General features: G+C 48.7%; 1 protein-coding gene across 1 annotated transcript; it reads left to right on the top strand.

Moving 5' to 3' along the window:
* The first annotated feature begins 428 nt into the window (after positions 1-428).
* On the top strand, positions 429-22,148 carry LOC122544212 (uncharacterized). Its single transcript, XM_087980893.1, has 9 exons — positions 429-685; positions 2,107-2,360; positions 4,615-4,757; positions 7,630-7,733; positions 10,371-10,578; positions 11,150-11,327; positions 15,258-15,462; positions 18,457-18,850; positions 21,961-22,148. Exons 2-9 carry the CDS (start codon positions 2,122-2,124, stop codon positions 22,146-22,148), a joined length of 1,659 nt encoding a protein of 552 aa, XP_087837019.1. The 5' UTR covers positions 429-685; positions 2,107-2,121.
* Positions 22,149-22,488: the final 340 nt, after the last annotated feature.

The following is a 22,488-nucleotide window of genomic DNA, read 5'->3' on the forward strand; positions in this document are numbered from 1 at the left end:
CTATCCCTGAGGAGAACCCACCCTCAATTTGGTAAACTTAGCCAGCAGTCACCTTTTTTCCCCACCCTTTGAACCTTAAAAGACTTCAAAAGAAACTTCCTTTTTAAAACAAATACAGTTGGGCAGTCAAGGGCTCTCCTCTTATTGACAAACTCTCTCAAGGGATGTCTCAGGTGAATCACTTGCCCTGTGAAAAACCTGCTTTGGATTTGTATATGTTTTCTTTAAAGCTCTTTCAGGCAATTATGGATTTTATTTTTTGGGGTTTTTAAAAAAAAAAGAACATGCTATGTTCCAAATTTGGTGCCAGATACGAGTTCCTAACTGTCTGTCTTGTTAATTCAACAAAACAAAAACAATAGATTGTTAGAGACACAAACATTCTCAAAATTGCAACAGGTTTGGGCCATTCAAAAGGAGATGGCGAAATGATTGTTGCTGGGGTAGAAGTTGGAGTGGTTGATTTTAAGTAGTGTTTGTGTATTGATGTGATAGATTTAAATACGTTTCATTGTTACTTGAAAATAGCTGCTTTAAGCAAATGTTTCGGTTCCCCTGAAAACCGATGTTTGTTTCATTAAAAGTGATTGTGGTGACTTTCAAACTAGTTAATAATTTCATAGGTTTTGTATTTCTCTTCAGAGGTAAATTTTGCTTTCTTCTTTGAAGAACCAGAAAAGACAAGGTGATGTACAGTTTTAATTTTTTTAATGTATATATGCTTGTTGTGGTGTATCATAATGGAGGGCTAGACAGATGCATTGATGGAATTCAGTCACAATTTAAGGTCAGATACTCTATCCTTCTAGAAATACTTCAATTTATTTCTTTGTTTACTGATAAATAGTTTGAGGGACAGAATTCCCTAGAGCAATGAACTTTCAGCATTATAGGCTGCCACAGCGAGGCACTGTAGCACCATCACATGGTGGAAAGTGTAATTACAACGTGACATGTTTACATAAGCCTTTACCACTGTATCTCTGGACGTTGGAATTTACAGTTTGATAAGTGGACAAGAAGTGCACCCCTTTTCCGAATTTGGCAATCATACAAAAAATTGCACAAAGCTGATATCCATAACAGTCTGCAGTAGCATTGCCATTCCCTATAATGATACAGGGTAATGACATAGGCATTGGCTACTTTTTAGGTTAGATTACCTATAGTATGGAAACAGGCCCTTCGGCCCAACAAGTCCACGCCAACCTCCCGAAGAGTAACCCAACCAGACCCATTCCCCATATTTGCCCCTGACTAATACATCAAACACAATAGGCAGTTTAGCATGGCCACTTCACCTGGCCTACACATGTTTGGATTGTGGGAGGAAACTGGAACACCCAGAGGAAACCCACACAGACACGGGGAGAATGTGCAAATTCCACACAGTCACCTGATTCTGGAATCGAACCTAGGTCCCTGATGCTGTGAGGCAGCAGTGCTAACCACCGTACCACCCCTGTTTACTCTTTTTTTTTTAATAGGCACAGGGACTGCCATTTTCCACACAATAAGCAGAAATTATGTACTGAACACACATGGGTCTCAAATACTTCGATCATCAACTGGTTTGAGGGGCATGGATAGGGTGAATAGCCTAGGTCTTTTTCCCAGGGTAAGAGCCCAAAACAAGAGGACCTAGGTTTAAGGTGAGAAGGAAACGATATAAAAGAGACCAAAGGGGCAGCTTTTTCAAGCCGAAGGTGGTACGTGTATGGAATGAGCTGCCAGAGGAAGTGGTGGAGGTTGGTACAATTACAACAGTTAAAGGCATAGATGTATGCATAGGAAGGGTTTCAGGAGATATGAGCCAAATGCTGGCAAATGGGACTAGATCAGCTTAAGATATCTGGTAGCATGGACAGGTTGTTAATTTTAAGACTGAGATTGATAATCTTTTGTTAAACAAACGTATTAAGGATTATGGGGCAAAGGTAGGTATATGGGGTTAAGTTATAGGTCAGCCATGATCTCATTGAATGGCAGAACAGGCTGGAGGGCCTGAATGGCCTCCCACTGTTTCTACTTTCCTGATTGTTGTTGAGAATGAATGTGTTCGGCACACAGCCCTGTTAAGTGTCAGATACCTCTCTTGTCTTGCAGGTGGTGGGAAGGCAAATGGAAGGCAGTAACCTAGTGAACGTCGCTTACTCAGAATCTGCGGCCAGTGGTAACGACTTGAGGGTTGTGGGTAACTTCGCTTCCCCCCTACCATCGGGTGTGGCATACCGGATGGTGTCTATGCGCTCACCCACTTGTGCCCGCTGTCGTAACCATGGAATCACCATGCCTCTGAAAGGCCATAAGAAAAGTTGTCAGTGGCAGACCTGTCAGTGTGACAAATGCATCCTAATCTTGTGAGTGACTTTACCAACAAATAAGACCATAAGACATAGGAGTGGAAGTAAGGCCATTCGGCCCATCGAGTCCACTCCGCCATTCAATCATGGATGATGGGCATTTCAACTCCACTTACCCGCATTCTCCCCGTAGCCCTTAATTCCTTGTGACATCAAGAATTTATCAATCTCTGCCTTGAAGACATTTAGCGTCCCGGCCTCCACTGCGTTCTGCGGCAATGAATTCCACAGGCCCACCCCTCTCTGGCTGAAGAAATGTCTCTGTGTTTCTGTTCTGAATTTACCCCCGCTGCAACTAACACTGCAACTGTCTCAAAGCCTCAGAGTTGGTTTTTGATTCAAAGATTCAGGGACTGGGGTGGGGGCGGGGTAGGGTGGGAACGTGGTGTTGTGGGACTTACTCCCACAGGGAGTGGGGTGGACAATTGGCACTCGCTCCCACAGGTAGTGGAGGGAGGAAAATGTGGGAGTCTCCCACAGGGATAGGGGGAGGGAATGTGGGCTGAATGGCCTATCGTTGGGATAAATGTGTGTGATTTAAAATATGAATGTGTGCTGCTCACTGCTTACTCTGGATGGCAGCTGGAGGACCACAAGAGCAAACAAGACAAAGGCTTGCATTTCTATAGCACCTTGCTTCATCACAAGTGCTTCACAGCCAATTAAACATTTCACTCTTGTAATGAAGAAAATTTACAATGAAGTCTCCAAAACTCATTTTAATGAGTTTTGCCTTAGTTGTGCCTGTTGAGTGTGAGGAAAAGAGCCAGCATTCTGGGGTGAACATGCCTGCACCTCTTCGAAACAATGCTCTCGCATTCCGTTGGCCCAAGAGAGTAGACTCACAGTCCCTGCCTAACATCAGTGGCAAAGTGCTGACAGTGCTGTACACACACACAGCCCTGTGTTGGAATACCCACCTAGATTATCTGGTTAATTTTAATTCTGTAATGCAATCATGACAAATCAAAAACCAACTCTGAGGCTTTGAGACAGTTGCAGTGTTAGAATGTGGTAATGATACTGAACAATAAGGCAATAATTGAATTCATATGTTTCACTGACTTCATAAACATGCAAGAGGGAACTAGGCTCAGTAAGGTACTAGGATTCTATTCCTATTTATTGAAGTTGACAATTCTTCAATGACCCAAAGTAATGTTTTGTTTTAATATAACACCGTTAACATAAGAAACCAAATAATGTTTCAGATAATCACCAGAGCATGCAAACTGCTGTTGCTCAGAGCATATACTAATGAGGATGCTTCAAGTTCACTTCCTGATCTGTGTTTCAATGCAAATGGAGATTATACTCTATCTAACCCCGTGCTGTCTCTGTCCTGGGAGTGTTTGATGGGGACAGTGTAGAGGGATCTTTACTCTGTATCTAACCCCGTGCTGTCCCTGTCCTGGGAGTGTTTGATGGGGACAGTGTCGAGGGAGCTTTATTCTGTATCTAACCCCGTGCTGTCTCTGTCCTGGGAGTGTTTGATGGGGACAGTGTAGAGGGATCTTTACTCTGTATCTAACCCCATGCTGTCCCTGTCCTGGGAATGTTTGATGGGGGGCAGTGAAGCGGGAGCTTTACTCTGTATCTAACCCCGTGCTGTCCCTGTCCTGGGAGTGTTTGATGGGGACAGTGTAGAGGGAGCTTTACTCTGTATCTAACCCCGTGCTGTCCCTGTCCTGGGAGTGTTTGATGGGGGGCAGTGTAGAGGGAGCTTTACTCTGTATCTAACCCCGTGCTGTCCCTGTCCTGGGAGTGTTTGATGGGGACAGTGTAGAGGGAGCTTTACTCTGTATCTAACCCCGTGCTGTCCCTGTCCTGGGAGTGTTTGATGGGGACAGTGTAGAGGGAGCTTTACTCTGTATCTAACCCCGTGCTGTCTCTGTCCTGGGAGTGATTAATACAAATATCAGTGATTTGAACAGCAGGAAACAAAAACACAAAGCTTAGAATCCCCCTCTCTTATTGTTAGATCCACCTCATCTGCCATCTCCTCCTCCTCTTCACATCTCCTCCTGCCATCTTCTCCTCCTCCTACCATCTTCCTTCCGGATGCTGGTTGAGATTCTGATCCTTAACACTGCCGATTTTCAATCTGCTTCCGTGAAGTGCCCAGGAGATGGAAGAAGCAGCATTGAGCAGGAGCCTGGTTTAAAGGTGCCCTGTTAGGTGACACAGTGTGTTCTCACTCTGACAGTGTGGATGTTTCGCTGACTCTGCTGTACCTCTGCCTGTGTCCTAGAGAACGCCGACGTGTCATGGCTGCTCAGGTAGCTCTGCGCCGGCAACAGGAGGCCGAGCTGAAGAAAAGGCTGGCCAAGGGCCTACTCAAATTTGACGAGGCTGCAGGAAGGAAGCTGGAAGGGGCCATACAACAGCCTCTTAGTAAGTGAGCCGCAGTCTCATACCATCCCATCGCCCGTATGTTGGGGCTGTTACAGGACATTGTTGCAAATCCCCATTCTCCTTAAATAACAACTGGAAGTGTTCGACGGGCACTTAAGACTGAAAGATCCAGTTGATCTTTACAGGCCCTTCGGCCAAACAAGTCCACACCAGCCCTTCAAAGAGTAACCCACCCAGACCCATTCACCCAACCCTATCTTTAGCCCCGACTAATGCACCTAACACTATGGGCAATTTAGCATGGCCAATTCACCTAACCTGCACATCTTTGGACAGTGGGAGGAAAGTGGAGGAAACCCACGCAGACACTGGGAAAATGTGCAAACTCCACACACAGTCACCCAAGGCTGGAATCGAACCCGAGTCCCTGGTGCTGTGAAGCAGCGTTGCTAACCACTGAGCCATCGTGCTGCCCCAAAACCGTGCATCGTGCTCTTTTAAACATTTAGTCAATAAGATACGGGTGCAATACCAGAAACTATTATTGTTCAGAAACAAGCCATTTTTCTTCCTGGGCACTATCCCTTTATTTCCCAAGGATCTGTCCAGCTCTTGCCAGAAAAGTACAGCCAGTCAGGCAGCATCCGAGGAGCAGGAGAGTCGATGTTTCGAGCTTAAGCTCTACATCGATTCTCCTGCTCTTCGGATGCTGCCTGACCTGCTGTGCTTTTCCAGCGCCACACGTTTTGACTCTGATCTCCAGCATCTGCAGTCCTCCTCACTTTCTCCCATCTGCCCAGCTCTTGTGTGAACAGGTTTGTTATTTGCTTTGGAATCCAGGAGCTTCCACATGCAGCAGCTGTGACACACCTCCAATCCACCCATCTTTATTTGTTCTAATGGTTTACTTAATTATTTTAGCGATTGTTAATTAACCCGCTCAGAGAGATGTTGTGACATATCTCTGTGGAGCAGGTGGGACTTGACCCCGGCCTTCTGATTCAAAGGTAAGGACACTATCACTGTGCCACGATTTTATTCAATCATCTGCTTACTTTTCTTTATGCGTTGATCACCATCTTGCTACCAGCTGCTGTGCTATTTCTAAACTTAGGAATAATTGTTCACTTATCCAATAAAGATAAAGATGCTATAGTCCCAGAGGGCCACAGGGCTATTCTCTTGCTACAGAGAGAGAGACATGCCTGGCAGTGGTTTAACCTGAGGGCCATCACTCCTCGGGTGAGGGGAGAGGTTAAGGAGAGTCCTTCATGGTAACCTCAGCTGGTGATGGGAATTGAATGCGTGCTGTTGGCATAATTCTGCATTGCAAATCAGCCATCCAGCCAACTGAGCTAACAGGCTCTCCCTAACACACCAATTGCTTATCAAGTAACTAGTTTCAGCTAGAGCAGTCAGAGAACCAATTCCTGGAGGTTGAGTTAGAGTTAGAAAAATTTAAGAAAACCCAAGTGAACATCTCTTTTCCCCAGTCCTTGAGTTCCCTCAATTTCCCACCCCTCGGCAAGTCAACCTCAAGGACAACTTTACTTGAGGTACTATCGCTGTTAGTGTTTATTTATTAGCAACTCTGTATAGGTACGCAGTCAGGAGGAGCCCCTTCCAAACATGCAGGAACACGTAACCCTTGAAGAGGTGTCTGACTAGATTTGCAAAAGGAGTTGTCACCATGTCTTATGAGCTCATTCCTCATCGCCCAAAATGTCAATTTTCCTGGTCCTCAGATGCTGCCTGACCTGCCTGACCTTTTCCAGCACCACTCTAATCTGCAGTCCTCCCTTTCGCCACCTTGTCTTGTTAACCCTGATGATGTGAGCAGAGGCCAGAACAGAGAATTTAAACATAGAACAGTACAGCACAGCACAAGCCCTTCAACTCTCGATGTTGTGCTGACCTTTTATCCTATGCTAAGATCAAACTAACCTACATACCCTTCATTTTACCATCATCCATGTACCTATCCAACAGTCGCTTAAATGTCCCAATGTACCAGACCCTACTACCATACTGGCAGTGCATTCCACACACCCACCACTCTCTGTGGAAAGAACCCACCTCTGACATCTCCCCTAAACCTTCGACCTTCACCTTAAAATTATGCCCCTCATGATAGACATTTCTACTTTGGGAAAATGTCACTGGCTATCCACTCTATCTACGCCTCCCATCATTATGTACACTTCTACCAAGTCACCTCTCATCCTCCTTCGCTCCAGTGAGAAAAGCCCTAGTTCCCTCAACCTTTCTTCAGACATGCCCTCCAGCCAGGCAGCTGCACCCTCTCTAAAGCTTCCACATCCTTCCTATAATGAAGCGACCAGAACTGAAAACAGTGTTCCAAGTATGGTCTAACCAGGGCTTTATAGAGCTGCAGAATAACTTTGTGGCTCTTAAACTCAACCCCCTGCTAATGAAAACCAACACACCATATGCCTTCATAATAACCCTAATAACTTCAGTGCCAACTTTAGAGGGATCTATGGACGTGGACCCAAGATCCCTGAGTTCCTCCACACTGCCAAGAATCCTGCCTTTCACCCTGCAATCTGCATTCAAATTCAATTTCCAAAATGAATCACTTCACATTTTTCCAGGTTGAACTCCATTTGCCACTTCTCAGCCCAGCTCTGCATCCTGTCAATGTCCCATTGCAACCTACAACACTATTCACCACTCCACTAACCTTCATGTCATCGACAAATCTACCAACCCACACTTCCACTTGCTCATTTAGAAAAATCACAAAGAGCAGAGGTCCCAGAACAGGTCTCTGTGGATCACTACTGGTCACCAAGCTCCAGGCTGAATATTTTCCATCTACTACCACCCTCTGTCTTTAAACAGTTTATTTGAGCTTTATGCCTAGGCAATATTGTTTTTATAATTTTAGTCCATCAAGCCAAGGAGAAGACTGAAGTTCAACTTTCAGATTCCAGAGCAGCCGATGTGATGAAGTGTTTCACCATCCAACAGAGTCCGGGAGTTGTTGTCAAGGTAACAACTTGGGGAGTGGAGTGAGGGTTTCACCTACTTAGAGTCATGGAGATGTACAGCATAGAAACAGACCCTTTGGTCAAACTCTTCCATGCCATCAGATATTCTAATCTAATCTAGTCCTGTTTGCCAGCACTTGACCCATATGCTTCTAAACCCTTCCTATTTATATACCTATCCAGATGCCTTTTAAATGTTGCAATTGTACCAGCCTCCACTATTTCCTCTGGCAGCTCATTCCATACACGCACCACCCTCTGTGTGAAAAAGTTGCCCTTAGGTCCCTTTTATATCTTTCCCTTCTCACCCTGAACCTATGCCCGTCTAGTTCTGGACATCCCCACCCCAGGGAAAAGACCATGACTATTCACCCTTTCTGTGCCACCTCATGATTTTATAAACCTCTGTAAGGTCACCCCTCAGCCTCCAACACTCCAGGGAAAACAGCCCCAGCCTGTTCAACCTCTCCCTATAGCTCAAACCCTCCGACCCTGGCAACCTCCTTGTAAGTCTTTTCTGAACCCTTTCAAGTTTCACAACATCTTTCCTATAGCAGGGAGACCGGGATTGAATTTTGTGTTTCAAAAATGGGCTAACCAATGCCTGTAAAATGACTGTCCAATCCTATACTTACTGCACTGACCAATAAAGGCAAGCATACCAACTTCCTTCACTATCCTATCTACCTGCGACTCCATTTTCAAGGAACAATGGACCTGCACCCCAAAGTCTTTATTCAGCAACAGTCCCCAGGACCTTACCATTAAGTGTATAAGTCCTGCTCTGATTTGCTTTTCTAAAATGAAGCACCTCGCATTTATCAAAATTAAACTCCATCTGCCACTCCTTGGCCCATCTGATCAAGATCCCATTGTAATCTGAGGTAACCTTCTTCGCTGTCCACTACACCTCCAATTTTGGTGTCACCTGCAAACTTATTAACCTCACCTCCTACGTTCACATCCAAATCATTTATATAAATGACAAAAAGCAGTGGACCCGGCACTGATCCTTGCTGGTCACAGGCCTCCAGTCTGAAAAGCAACCCTCTGTCTTCTACTTTCAAGACAATTTTGATTCCAAATAGTTCGTTCTCCCTGTATTCCATGTGATCTGACCTTACTAACCAGTCTACCATGAGGAACCTTGTTGAACATCGTCCTGCAGGCAATGTCTACTGCCCAGCTTTCATCTTCATCACTTGGTCAAAAAACTCAATCAAATTAGTGAGACACAATTTTACAAGCACAAAGCCACATTGATTTGTTACTGTACGTTTGTCTGGTAAATGTTCAGAGGTGTTTCCCTACATTAACGGTATTCTGCATATTCAGACCAGTTTTCTGTGCATGGCTGGGAAAGAAGATTAGATTAGATTCCCTACAGTGTGGAAACAGGCCATTTGGTCCAACAAATCCACACCAAACCTCCAAAGAATAACCCACCCGGACCCATTTCCCGACATTTACCCCTGACTAAAACACTATGGGACAATTTAGCATGGCTAATTCACCTAACCTGCACATCTTTGGACCGTGGGAGGAAACCCAAGCAGGCACGGGGAGAACGTGCCAACTCCGCACAGACACCCGAGGTTGGAATCGAACCTGGGTCCCTGGGGCTGTGAGGCAGCAGTACTAACCACTGAGCTACCGTGCTGCCCACAGTGGAGAAAGGACATTCCTAATTTCTCTTAACATTGCCTTGTAGATGTGGTCTAATACAGAACGCTGCTAAGGCTGGGAGTTCTGTGACACATGACTCCCTTCCTGACTCCCCAAGTGCCATCTACCAGGTACCTGGCACAATGCTGACCACTTACCTGGGTGGGTTTATTTCCAATAGCAATCAGCCCCAAACTGCCCTGCTCTCAACATCCGTTCCCTCCACCGCCGACGCTCAGTAACAGCAGTGCGTGCCATCTACAAAAATGCACTGCAGCAATTCACCAAGGCTCCTCAGAGAGCACCTTCCAAACCAGCAGCCACTTCCATCTGGAAGGACAAGATACATGGGAGCACCACCCTGTAAGTTCCCCTCCCGAGTCACTCACCATCCTGACCTGGGATTGTATTAGCTTTGCTATCAACTGGGCCAAATCCCTCCTAGACCCAGTACACCCCATGGACGGCAGGTGATTCAAGAAGGCGCCTCATCACCACCTTGACAGGGGGCAGTTAGGGATGAGCAATAAATGCTGGGCCCAACCAGCGACAGAACCTCCCCCAAAGAAGGCAGTTTCAGATGGCAAGGTAGATTGGGATCACTCACCTGTCAACCTATATCAAATGGATTCTTCAGATGGATTTTTTTGGCTTAATTGTCCTGGATTTTTGACTTTCCCTTTGTCTCACTTGGGTGAAAATAATCCAGTGAAGAATTCCAGCCTGTGAACCTGGAAATTGTCAACGTGATCCAGTGGGTGCAGTGGTCCAGTGTTGACCTTATTGGATGACTTAACACCAGAGGTCTGCGCTCAGACTGCAGTCAATGGGAGTTTAAACCCAGTTCCGTGCGGTGCGAGTTTCTGTGTCGCGATCGCGGAGGGGGAGGAATCGCAGGAACCCCCCCGCCCCCCTCCCAGGCGAGCGGGTCACCGATTGTGCAGCTAATCGGATCGTGTTGTTTTTCCTGCAGCGGGCGATGCAGCCAGCGTGCAGGATCACTCAGCAGCACACCACCTTCCCGCCGACGCTAGTCACCTGTACGTCTTGTCCTGATGTGGGCACCCCCACCCTGCACAACGTCCCTCCGCCAACCCTCATCCATGGCTACCCCAGCCACCACGCTCTGCTCTGCCAGGTGTTCCCTCAGCACAGCCCGCGTCTACTGGAGACCGTCCTGGGTGAGTGAGAACACGGGTGGGGAAGTGGGCAGCTCGGAAACGTCAGCGGCGTGTTACATTTGGCCAAACCTGCTGGGTCTTGCTGGGACCCTCCAGTTTTGCTTGGGAGACCATAACAGACTCCGAGCTGCTCAATGACTGAAACATGGGGAGTAGGTGGGATGCTCTTTGGAGGGTCAGTGTGGACTAGATGGGCTGAATGGCTTGCCGCCACACTGGAAGCTTCTACAACTTTACAAAATGGGATAGTATTTATTTTTCTTTCATTCATTCACTGGATGAGGGCGTCACTGGCCAAGCCCAGCGTCTATTCCCCAACCCTAATTGCCCAGAGGGGCAGTTTTGAGCCAACCACATTGCTGTGGGCCTGGAGTTGCACGTAGGCCGAAGCCAGAAAGTTTCTTTCCATAAAGGGTTTTGGTAGACCAGATGCGTTTTTTCCCCCAACGATGGATTCACGGTCACCTTTCTAAGTATTAAGCTAATCTTCCCTTTCGTTCTCTCCCGCGCACACAAAAACAAATATGTTCACAGTGTTGCATGCTTTCACCATGTTTCACTCTCCCTGTAGAGCGTTGCCATGGAGACGTGGTCCTGGCTATAGAGAGTGTTGTGTCACCACACCAGGGCCAGAGTGACGCCATGGCGCAGCCACCAATCTCCGGTCAGCCATTGCAGCAACAGCTCACCGCTCCCTACTGGTATCCGAGTCCCCACATCACGTCACTGCAGTTCACCAACCCGGTCAGGTGAGGGTTTATGACCCTGTTTGCCCTCAGGTCAGTTAGGACTGGTGGAGCACGATCACTGAATGAATGTCCGTGTTTGATGGGGGTCTCGGGAGTCAATGCTGCACCCCCTCCACCCCACGCCATGTCTCACTACTCACTGGAAGACCATTGACAATGTGACAGCATTGGCTGGAAATCCCTGGGATTTATCAGGGCTCTCCTGAGAGTGTGACAGTATTTAGATAGTGTTCCTTTGGGCAGGTGTTAATAGTTACAGGCTCATTAGCATTTAGAGACCCCACCCCCACCCCAAGGGAGGGAGAGTGTCATTATTTACAGGGAGTCCCCAGAAGAGTGTCAGTGTTTACGTGAGCACAAGTTGATAAAGTGCCACACTGGAAAAAGCACAGCAGGTCAGGCGGCATCCAAGGCACAAGAGAGTCAATGTTTCAGACAGGACCCTTCTTGAGGCCAGGTCAGTAATTACCGGGACTCCGTAGGAGTGTGTCAGTGTATCAAGCGTGCCTCAAAGTGTCAGTTTTTTCAGGAGTGCCTATAGAGTGTGTCAGAATTTACCGGCATGCCTGGGGAGTGTGGGTGTTGACAGGCGTGCCTGGGGAGTGTGGGTGTTGACAGGCGTGCCTGGGGAGTGTGGGTGTTGACAGGCATGCCTGGGGAGTGTGGGTGTTGACAGGCGTGCCTGGGGAGTGTGGGTGTTGACAGGCGTGCCTGGGGAGTGTGGATCAGTGTTTACATTAGCTCCCAGGAACAATGTCAGTATTTACAGTAGACGTCCAGAAAGCGTGTTGGTATTTAGAGAGAAGACCTTTAGGAAGAGCTGTAAACACCAGCAGTATCACATTGGACGAATGAATAGGACAAAAAAAAATCCAGTGCAGCATTCAGGGAATGTTGCACTGTCAGCAGTGCAAACATTTGGATAAGACTGAAGCCAAGTCGCAGGTGGATAGGATAGTGAAGGTGTTTGGTATGCTTTCCTTTATCGGTCAGAGTATTGAGTACAGGAGTTGGGAGGTCATGTCGGGGCTGTACAGGACATTGGTTAGGCCACTGTTGGAATATTGCGTGCAATTCTGGTCTCTTTCCTATTGGAAAGATGTTGTGAAACTTGAAAGGGTTCAGAAGAGATATACAAGGATGTTGCCAGGATTGGCGGGTTCAAGCTATAGGGAGAGGCTGAATAGGCTGGGGCTGTTTTCCCTGGAGCGTTAGAGGCCGAGGGATGACCTTACAGAGATTTATAAAATCATGAGGGGCATGGATAGGATAAATAGACAAAGTCTTTTCCCTGGAGTGGAGGGAGTCCAGAACTAGAGGGCATAGGTTTAGGGTAGGAGGGGAAAGATATAAAAGAGACCTAAGGGGCAACTTTTTCACACAGAGGGTGGTACGTGTTTGGAATGAGCTGCCAGAGGAAGTGGTGGAGGATGGTACAATTGCAACATTTAAAAGGCATTTGGATGGGTATATGAATAGGAAGGGTTTGGAGGAATAAGGGGAGAAAGTGAGGTCTGCAATTGCTGGAGATCAGAGCTGGAAATGTGTTGCTGGAAAAGCGCAGCAGGTCAGGCAGCATCCAGGGAACAGGAGAATCGACGTTTTGGGCATAAGCCCTTCTTCAGGAATGAGGAAAGTTTGTCCAGCAGGCTAAGATAAAAGGTAGGGAGGAGGGACTTGGGGGAGGGGCGTCGGAAATGTGATAGGTGGAAAGAGGTCAAGGTGAGGGTGATAGGTCAGACTGGGGTGGGGGCGGAGAGGTCGGGAAGAAGATTGCAGGTTAGGAAGGCGGTGCTGAATTTGATGGATTTGACTGAGACAGGGTGGGGGGAGGGGAAATGAGGAAACTGGTGAAATCCGAGTTCATCCCTTGTGGTTGGAGGGTTCCTAGGCAGAAGATGAGGCGTTCTTCCTCCAACCGTCGTTTTGTTGTGGTCTGACGATGGAGGAGTCATGGGCCCCAGCTATGCCTGCCTCTTCGTAGGATATGTGGAACAATCCATCTTCCGCAACTACACTGGCCCCACCCCCCACCTTTTCCTCCGCTACATCGATGACTGTATCGGCGCCGCCTCGTGCTCCCACGAGGAGGTTGAACAATTCATCCACTTCACCAACACCTTCCACCCCGCCCTCAAATTCACCTGGACAGTCTCAGATTCCTCCCTCCCCTTCCTCGACCTTTTTATTTCTATCTCAGGCGACCGAATCAACACGGACATCTACTACAAACCGACCGACTCCCACAGCTACTTGGACTACACCTCCTCCCATCCTGCCCCCTGTAAAAACGCCATCCCATTCTCCCAATTCCTTCGACTCTGCCGCATCTGATCCCAGGAGGACCAGTTCCAAAAACGCACAACCCAGATGGCCTCCTTCTTCAAAGACCGCAATTTCCCCCCCGACATGGTCGACGATGCCCTCCACCGCATCTCTTCCACTTCCCGCTCCTCCGCCCTTGAACCCCGCCCCTCCAACCGCCACCAGGACAGAACCCCACTGGTCCTCACCTACCACCCCACCAATCTCCATGTACAGCGCATCATCCGCCGTCATTTCCGCTACCTCCAAACGGACCCCACCACCAAGGATATATTTCCCTCCCCTCCCCTATCAGCATTCCGTAAAGACCACTCCCTCCGTGACTCCCTCGTCAGATCCACACTCCACACCAACCCAACCTCCACTCCCGGCACCTTCCCCTGCAACCGCAGGAGGTGCAAGACTTGCGCCCACACCTCCCCCCTCACTTCCCTCCAAGGCCCCAAAGGAAACTTCCATATCCGCCACAGATTCACCTGCACCTCCACACATATCATCTATTGCATCCTCTGCACCCGATGTGGCCTCCTCTATATTGGGGAGACAGGCCGGCTACTTGCGGAGCGTTTCAGAGAACACCTCTGGGACACCCGGACCAACCAACCCAACCACCCTGTAGCTCAACATTTCAATTCCCCCTCCCACTCCACCAAGGATATGCAGGTCTTTGGATTCCTCCATCGTCAGACCACAACAAAACGAGGGTTGGAGAAAGAACGCCTCATCTTCCGGCTAGGAACCCTCCAACCACAAGGGATGAACTCAGATTTCACCAGTTTCCTCATTTCCCCTCCCCCCACCCTGTCTCAGTCAAATCCATCAAATTCAGCACCGCCTTCCTAACCTGCAATCTTCTTCCCGACCTCTCCGCCCCCACCCCAGTCTGACCTATCACCCTCACCTTGACCTCTTTCCACCTATCACATTTCCGACGCCTCTCCCCCAAGTCCCTCCTCCCTACCTTTTATCTTAGCCTGCTGGACAAACTTTCCTCATTCCTGAAGAAGGGCTTATGCCCGAAACGTCGATTCTCCTGTTCCCTGGATGCTGCCTGACCTGCGCTTTTCCAGCAACACATTTCCAGCTTGGAGGAATATGGGCCGGGTGCTGGTAGGTGGGACTAGATTGGGTTGGGATATCTGGGTCAGCATGGATGAGTTGGACCGAAGGGTCTGTTTCCGTGCTGTACATCTCTCTGACTCTAATTCCAGTCTCTTGGGTGGATGTGAATGATCAGGGGAGTTCTTGCTGGTGTGTTTCTAAATACCAACACACTTTCTGGAGATCTCCTGTAAATACTCACATTGCTCCTTTGGACCTAATGTAAACACTGACCCACATCTGGGCCAAAGCGTACCCCCCATTCCCCCCCCCCCCCCACCACAAAACAAATCCTTCCCAGGTCTAGGTCATCCTGCTGGTTTTAGAAGATTTGCCTTCCATGTTTCCACTTCATCCGGACTTAGTGAAAGTTGCAATTGAAATGCAAAGCTTTTCTTTAAAGTGTTGCCCTCAGCCTGTGAGCTGTCACGGGGAGTTAATTGCGCTTCATCGGTCCTTGGATGGTGAATCGGTCCATCATCTTTTCCCTTCTCACTGTTGCAGGTTTCCATTATCTGCCTCCTCCCCTGGATTAACACCTCGGTCTCCTCACATTGAGCCCCGGCCGCCAGTCCCCTACATCTGTGGGACGGTGAGGCCCAGCATCTCGGGCAGTGAGTCTTTGCCTGTGCCACAGCCTCCCGCATCCCAGGCAAACAGTTCCGGTCAGACCGAGTGCACGCCTGTTAGACCCAGAGCAGCATACCAGGTAGGTGCCAGTGCTATCCCAGCTTTGCTTCCCACTCTTTGTTGCCTCGCGATGTAGTCGAGCCAGGATATCTGTTGGATAGTGGGCCATTGGAATGGCCTTGATGCTGTAAATGATTCCAGTGGGTCCCCGCGTTACTAAATGTCTGGGTGCAGATTGACCAGGACATCTGCAGAACTAACAGCTCACACAGCTATGTGTCATAGAATCCCTATTTGGCCACTCGAGTCTGCTCCAACTCTCCGAGGAGCAATCCACCTAACCCCGTGTTAGTCTTGGCAGTCTCCCTAACCTGCACATCTATGGACTGTGGGAGGAAAGAGTCAAAATGTGTGGTGCTGGAAAAACGCAGCTGGTCAGGCAGCATCCGAGGAGCAGGAGAGTCGATGTTTCGAGCAGAAGCGCTTTATCAGGAATGTGGGAATAAGGTCAGCAAGAGCTTATACTCGAAACATCAACTCTCCTGCTCCTCGGATGCTGCCTGACCGGCTGTGCTTTTCCAGCGCCACACTTTTTGACTCTGATCTCCAAACATCGCTTTTTCCCATTGTGGGAGGAAACCCACGCAGACACGGGGAGAATGTGCAAACTCCACACAGACAGTCACCCGAGGCTAGAATCGAACCCAATCCCTGGCGCTGCGAGGTAGCAGTAATAACCACCAAGTCACCGAGTTCATGTTATTATTTTTTGGACTTTTATATTAAAATCCCTTTCATGGGATATGGGCATTGTCGGCTTTTTCAGTATTTGCTGCCTGTCACACAAACAAAACCGATGACCATAAGGAACAGGAGGAGAGAGAGACCCTCGGGCCTGCTCCACCATTCTGTAAGATTATGGCCGCTCTTTTTCTGTTTCAACTTGCACGTTTCCACTTATCCCAGGTAAACCTTGATCCCCTACTATCCAGTCCCACTTTACAAATATTCAAAGAACCTGCCCTCAACACCTTCTGAGGTCACAAAACTATCTCCCAGGAAAAATAAATCCATTTATCTCAATCCTGAAAGGGTGACTGTTAATTTTAAAAATGTCCCCACTCATTCCGGACTGACCCACCAACGGAGAGATGCTTTCCCCATCTGCCTTTTTTTAGACCACCCAGGTTCTTACCCCGTCAATCGAGTCAGCCCTCACTCCCTAATCTCCAGGGGAAACTAGCCCAGTCTGTCCAACCCTTTCCTCATAGGTTTACAAAATCATGAGGGGCATGGATAGGATAAATAGACAAAGTCTTTTCCCTGGGGTGGGGGAGTCCAGAACTAGAGGGCATAGGTTTAGGGTGAGAGGGGAAAGATATAAAAGGGACCTAAGGGGCAACTTTTTCATGCAGAGGGTGGTACGTGTATGGAATGAGCTGCCAGAGGAAGTGGTGGAGGCTGGTACAATTGCAACATTTAAAAGGCATCTGGATGGGTGTGTGAATAGGAAGGGTTTGGAGGGATATGGGCCAAGTGCTAACAAACTGGACTAGATTGGCTTGGGTTAGCTGGTCAGCATGGACGGGTTGGATTGAAGGGTCTGTTTCCTTGCTGTACATCTCTGACTCGCTCCAAGTATCCATCCAGTTACCCTCCTCTGAACCAGCTCCAATCCAGTTCGACTCTTCCTTAAATGAAGAGACTGAGGCCTCACACGTAGTCAAGATGTGGTCTCACCAATGGCCTTTATACCTGAAGCAGAATGACCGTGAGGAGAGTAGCTTTCTCAGTCTCTTGCTGCACCTGCAATCTAACATCCCTTCTCTCATTCATTGGAACATCTCGATCCTTCTGTGCCTAGTAATTCTGTTGTCATTCCCCATTTTGATTAGATTAGATTTCCTACAATATGGAAACAGACCCTTCAGCCCATATAAATAACATTCTGCTTTTCTCATTCTTCCAGTCAAAGACTAGCTGTCCATTCCCAAATAGAATCAGAGAGATGTACAGCATGGAAACAGACCCTTTGGTCCAACTTATCCATGCTGACCAGATATCCTAAACTAACCTAGTCCCATTTGCCAGCACTTGGCCCATATCCCTCCAAACCCTTCCTATTCATATACCCATCCAGATGCCTTTTAAATGTTGTAATTGTACCAGCCTCCACCACTTCCTCTGGCAGCTCATTCCATACACGTACCACCCTCTGTGTGAAAAAGTTGCCCCTTAGGTCCCTTTTAAATCTTTCCGCTCTCAGCCTAAACCTATGCCCTCCAGTTCTGGACTCTCCCACCCAGGAGAAAAGACCTTGTCTATTTATCCTATCCATGCCCCTCGTGATCACCCCTCAGTATCTGATGCTCCAGGGAAAACAGCCCCAGCCTCTCCCTGTAGCTCAAATCCTCTAACCCTTTTAAATCTTTTCTGAACCCTTTCAAGTTTCATAATATCATTCCAGTATGAAGGAAACCAAAATTGCACACAATATTCCAAAAGGGATTAACCAATGTCCTGTACAGCCGCAACATGACCTTGCAACTCCTACACAGTGCTCTGACCAATAAAGGAAAGCATACCAAACGCCTTCACTATCCTACCTACCTGTGCCTACACTTTCAAGGAGCTTTGAACCTGCACTCCAAGGTCTCTTTGTTCAGCAACACTCCCTAGGACCTTACCATTAAGTGTATAAATCCTGCTCTGATTTGCTTTCCCAAAATGCATCACCTCACATTTATCTAAATTAAACTGCATCTGCCACTCCTCAGCCCATTGGCCCATCTGATCAAGATCCCGTTGATTTGTGGGGCAATTGAATTCAAATGGCATCAGCCGCGGTGGCGATAGGGAGTTGAAGCCTTGTCTTTAACCTGGGTCTCTGAATTGCGAGTCCAGTGACAGTAACAGGAGACCACCACCTTTCTGCGGCTCTGTGCCTGTGGGGTACTGGGAGAGTACGACTGGGAAGCTGTGGGCATGGAAGGAGTAGAAGGTATGATGATGGGGGGCAGGGGCTGAAGAGCCTGTGCTGGTGTTGTGTAATTGATGCTGTTGTGACTTTCAGAATCCGACGCGAAGTGGGAAGGCGCTCTGCGCCCCGAGGAGGCTCTCCTTCGTCTCGCTCCTGTCCGAGGAGCAGCTGCACCAGGAAGCTGCTGAGGCCCTGATGGTGCTGAGCTACTCCCCGACTCCGGCGTCCAGCCAAACCCCGAGCTCCGGCCAGCATCACCAAGACGGCTCCCTGCCACAGCCGCCTGCCCCCAGCCCCCCCTCGGCCTCCCGCGGCCACTCCCTGTCCATGCCCACCACCACTGGCAGCGGGGGTCTGATAGGATCCATGGTCCCTCCAGCGGTCTCCCTGGACTGCACTGTGGTGACCCCCGCAGAGGGAGCGGAGATCAGGCTGCAGGCTGACCCGTTGGAGAGCTGCAACATGAACGGTTCGAGAGAACCAACTGGTAAGTTCAGGCGGTGCACACGTGGTGGGACTGGGGCAGGAAGAGGGCTTTACACAAAGCACTGAGATCGCATTACCATGTGGTTTTCTTCATGATGAAGCCTCTAGGGTCATGCTAAATTGTCCCATAGTGCCCAGGGATGTGCAGGTTAGGGTGGATTGGCCATGCTAAATTGTCCCATAGTGCCCCGGGATGTGCAGGTTAGGGTGGATTGGCCATGCTAAATTGTCCCATAGTGCCCCGGGATGTGCAGGTTAGGGTGGATTGGCCATGCTAAATTGTCCCATAGTGCCCTGGGATGTGCAGGTTAGGGTGGATTGGCCATGCTAAATTGTCCCATAGTGCCCTGGGATGTGCAGGTTAGGGTGGATTGGCCATGCTAAATTGTCCCATAGTGCCCAAGGATGTGCAGGTTAGGGTGGATTGGCCATGCTGAATTGTCCCATAGTGCCCAGGGATGTGCAGGTTAGGGTGGATTGGCCATGCTAAATTGTCCCATAGTGCCCAGGGATGTGCAGGTTAGGGTGGATTGGCCATTCTAAATTGTCCCATAGTGTCCAGGGATGTGCAGGTTAGAGTGGATTGGCCATGGGAAATTGTCCCATAGTATTCTGGGATGTTTAGGTTAGGTGTACTAATTGGAGTAAATATAGCATAATAGGGTAGGGGAATTTGTGTGGATTGGTTAGTCTGCAGAGGGTCGGTGTGGACCTGTTGGGCCGAAGGGTCTGTTTCCACACTGGGGATTCTGTGGTTCATCTCCCTTGAAGTGGGAGAACCAATCCGTTTTTGGGGGCAGACTGAGGGGATGAGAGCACAGTCCACGCAATGTCCCAAGGTTCCAATAAAATGTGAAGCGGGAAAAAGCACAGCAGGTTGAGCTGATGGGTTGATGTTGCTTAAACACTGACTCTCCTGCTCCTCTGATGCTGCTTGACCTGCTGTGCTTTTTCCATCTTCGCACTTTTATTGACTCTGACTGCAGTCCTCACTACCTCCAATCTTCCAAGGTCTCCTTTCTATATTTTATTTTATTCATTCATGAGATAAGGCTGTCACTGACTAGATCGGTTCTTATTGCCCAGATGTCAAGAGTCAACCACATTGCTGTGGATCTGGAGTCACGTGTAGGCCAGACCAGGTCATTCCCTAATGAAGTTGCCTTCCCTAAAGGACTCTGGTGAACCAGATGGGTTTTTCCTGACCATCGCAAATGGATTCATGGTCATCATTAGACTCGTACTTTTCTGCTGGGGTGGGATTTGAACCCGGCTCCCCAGCACATTCCCTGGGTCTCTGGATTAACAATCCAGTAATAGCATCCCCTCCCCTTCTACACCTCCCAGTTTCTCTTTCAAAGGATGCATTTGGCAAGGCCGGCATTTGTTGCCCACCCTGAAACGGCCGTGAGGAAAGAGTGGCTGACTCCGCTATTCAGTGGGTAGTCAGCTGTGTTTCTGGAGTCACGTGTGACCCAGACTAGTTAAAGATGGCAGGTTTCCCATGGCACATTACTGAACTAGATGGGTTTCTCTTTAACAACAATCCGCGGTAGTCGCTGAGGCTGGCTTCATTTTGCAGATTTATTGATTGAATTTAAGATTGACCTGTCTGTGTGGTGGGACCTGAACCGGTATCCCCATTAACGCGGGTCTCTGGATTACTTTTCAATGATATAACCACTACCCCACTCCATACACTTTGAGAATTACCCCCTCAGAAGGTGGAGCCTGAGCCACCACATTAAACCGCTGCTGTCCATGTGGTCTGGGGAGAGCCCCAGTGCTGTTAGAGACGGAGTTTGACCCAGTGACACTGAAGGAACAGTGGATATCGTTCCAAGTCAGGATAGTGTGTGGCTCAAAGAGGAACAGACAGAGCCTGTTGGGCTCTCATGGATTTCCTGCCCTTGTCCTTCCAGATGGTGGAGGTCGCTGGCTTGGGATGTTCTCATCACGGTCTGGTCTGTCTGCAATCCCAAGTCCTTCAGTCACCCTCTGAAGTGACCTCCAGCTACACTAAGTTACTCTGCACCTGAAAAAGGCAGCCCACTACCAACCAATCAGAGCCTGAAAGACAAAGCCCTTGAATTGGAGTATATGAAACCCTGGGTTCTGTGTCAGGAGAGCTGGGTTCAAATCTCACCTCCTCCAGAGGTGCGTACTAACATTTCTGAACGGGTTGGTTTTTGTTTTGAAAAAATACATTGATGGAGCTGGGCGTACAGTGGGCTGGTTCCGTCAAGGTTAACTGACCTTGGAGAGAGGGGATTGAACACTCGGGCGTGTGCGCGCAGAGACTCTCACAAGCACATACATACACGCTCACACTCGTGTGTCCGGGCACACTCATGCGTGTGCGCGCAAACTCTCATGCATGCATAATCTCACGCGCACACACTCACACGCACACTCGTGCATGCATGTGCACTCTTGCTTGTGCGCACGCACACACAGATACAGGCACATGCAGACGTGCACACACAGATGCACACGGACACTGACTAAAGCCTGACTCCGTTGATAAAGACCCCCACCTTTGTTTGTTCTCAGCAGTATTGCACACTTGGGCAGCTTCCCTCATTCCATTAGTGGAGCAGACTCTGTGTCAGGCTGTCTATCAGACAAATGTGTGCGTGCACGTGTGCGAGCAGGCATGTGCGTGAGTGTCCATCTTCCCTCGGTGCATATAAACAACAAGGGCAGAGGACATTGGCAGCTGACTGTCACCTCCCAGGCTGGGCGACTTTCTTGGACGTTGTCCCTTTGTCTGAATGTGAGATGCTTTGTCTGTGAAGGATCCTAAGCATCAAGTGCCATGGAGTTAATGACAGTTGTGTCAACACCAGCAAGGAAGGAGCAGCAACATTGCGTTAGCATCCAGCTTCCAGCATGTTGCTCCTCTAAATTTACACTGAGATTACAACATCCACTGCACCCCCATCAGTTGGCACAGTTTCATTTAATCGAATTGAGTTATGAACAAGGTGAGTACTTAAGACCAACCTCTCACATCCATCTTAGGTATCCTGTCCTCCTAAAGAAGCTTGTTGCCTTGACTATTGGTTTGGTGGCTCACTGATTTGTGTTTTTTCCTGGCTGCTTTTCCAGAGACCTTTGACCGCCGGGAATCAGGAAAGAAATTCCACGTGCTGAAAGATGTCTGCTCCTTCACACTGCGCGGCACGGTGCTCAGCCCTATGCCCCCTCGCCATTGCCTGCCCAACTTCTCCTCCTCCGTCTCGCTCAACATCGGGCAGCTGGGCTCCATGTCATTGCCTCCAGGTCCCCAGTATTGAGAGCTTTTTAATCCGGCTGTTCACTACCTTTGTCCGTCCCTCCTTGGCCCTACTTCCCAGCTACTCACTCACGCTCTCCTTCTTTCCTTCCTCTTTCTCTGTATCCCTGCCTCCTGGCTTCTCCCCACTGCCCAACTGCACCTCACTCGCTGCACCCTCTAAGTGCTTTCACCCAACCCCCCCACTTTCTGTTCTCAAACCCAATCAACATTCTCTCCCAATCCTCTTACCTTTCCGAATCCTGAACCATATGTTCTCCAGTTTGTTACACTCTCATCAGATCAGTATAAACCTTTCGGGTGCTGGGAGGGTGGAATATTAGGTTAGCACAGATGGTATT

The sequence above is a fragment of the Chiloscyllium plagiosum genome, unplaced genomic scaffold (genome assembly GCF_037043375.1).
Source record: "Chiloscyllium plagiosum isolate Xiang-an unplaced genomic scaffold, Cpla_swu_hap1 HiC_scaffold_38, whole genome shotgun sequence".
In the NCBI taxonomy this organism is placed as follows: Eukaryota; Metazoa; Chordata; class Chondrichthyes; order Orectolobiformes; family Hemiscylliidae; genus Chiloscyllium; species Chiloscyllium plagiosum.

Excerpts from the sequence above, each read along its gene's own strand:
- LOC122544212 (XM_087980893.1), top strand. The coding sequence starts at position 2,122 with ATGGAAGGCAGTAACCTAGTGAACGTCGCTTACTCAGAATCTGCGGCC. Across the intron at positions 2,361-4,614 it reads GACAAATGCATCCTAATCTT|AGAACGCCGACGTGTCATGG; the intron begins GTGAGTGACTTT and ends CCTGTGTCCTAG. Across the intron at positions 10,579-11,149 it reads TCTACTGGAGACCGTCCTGG|AGCGTTGCCATGGAGACGTG; the intron begins GTGAGTGAGAAC and ends CTCTCCCTGTAG.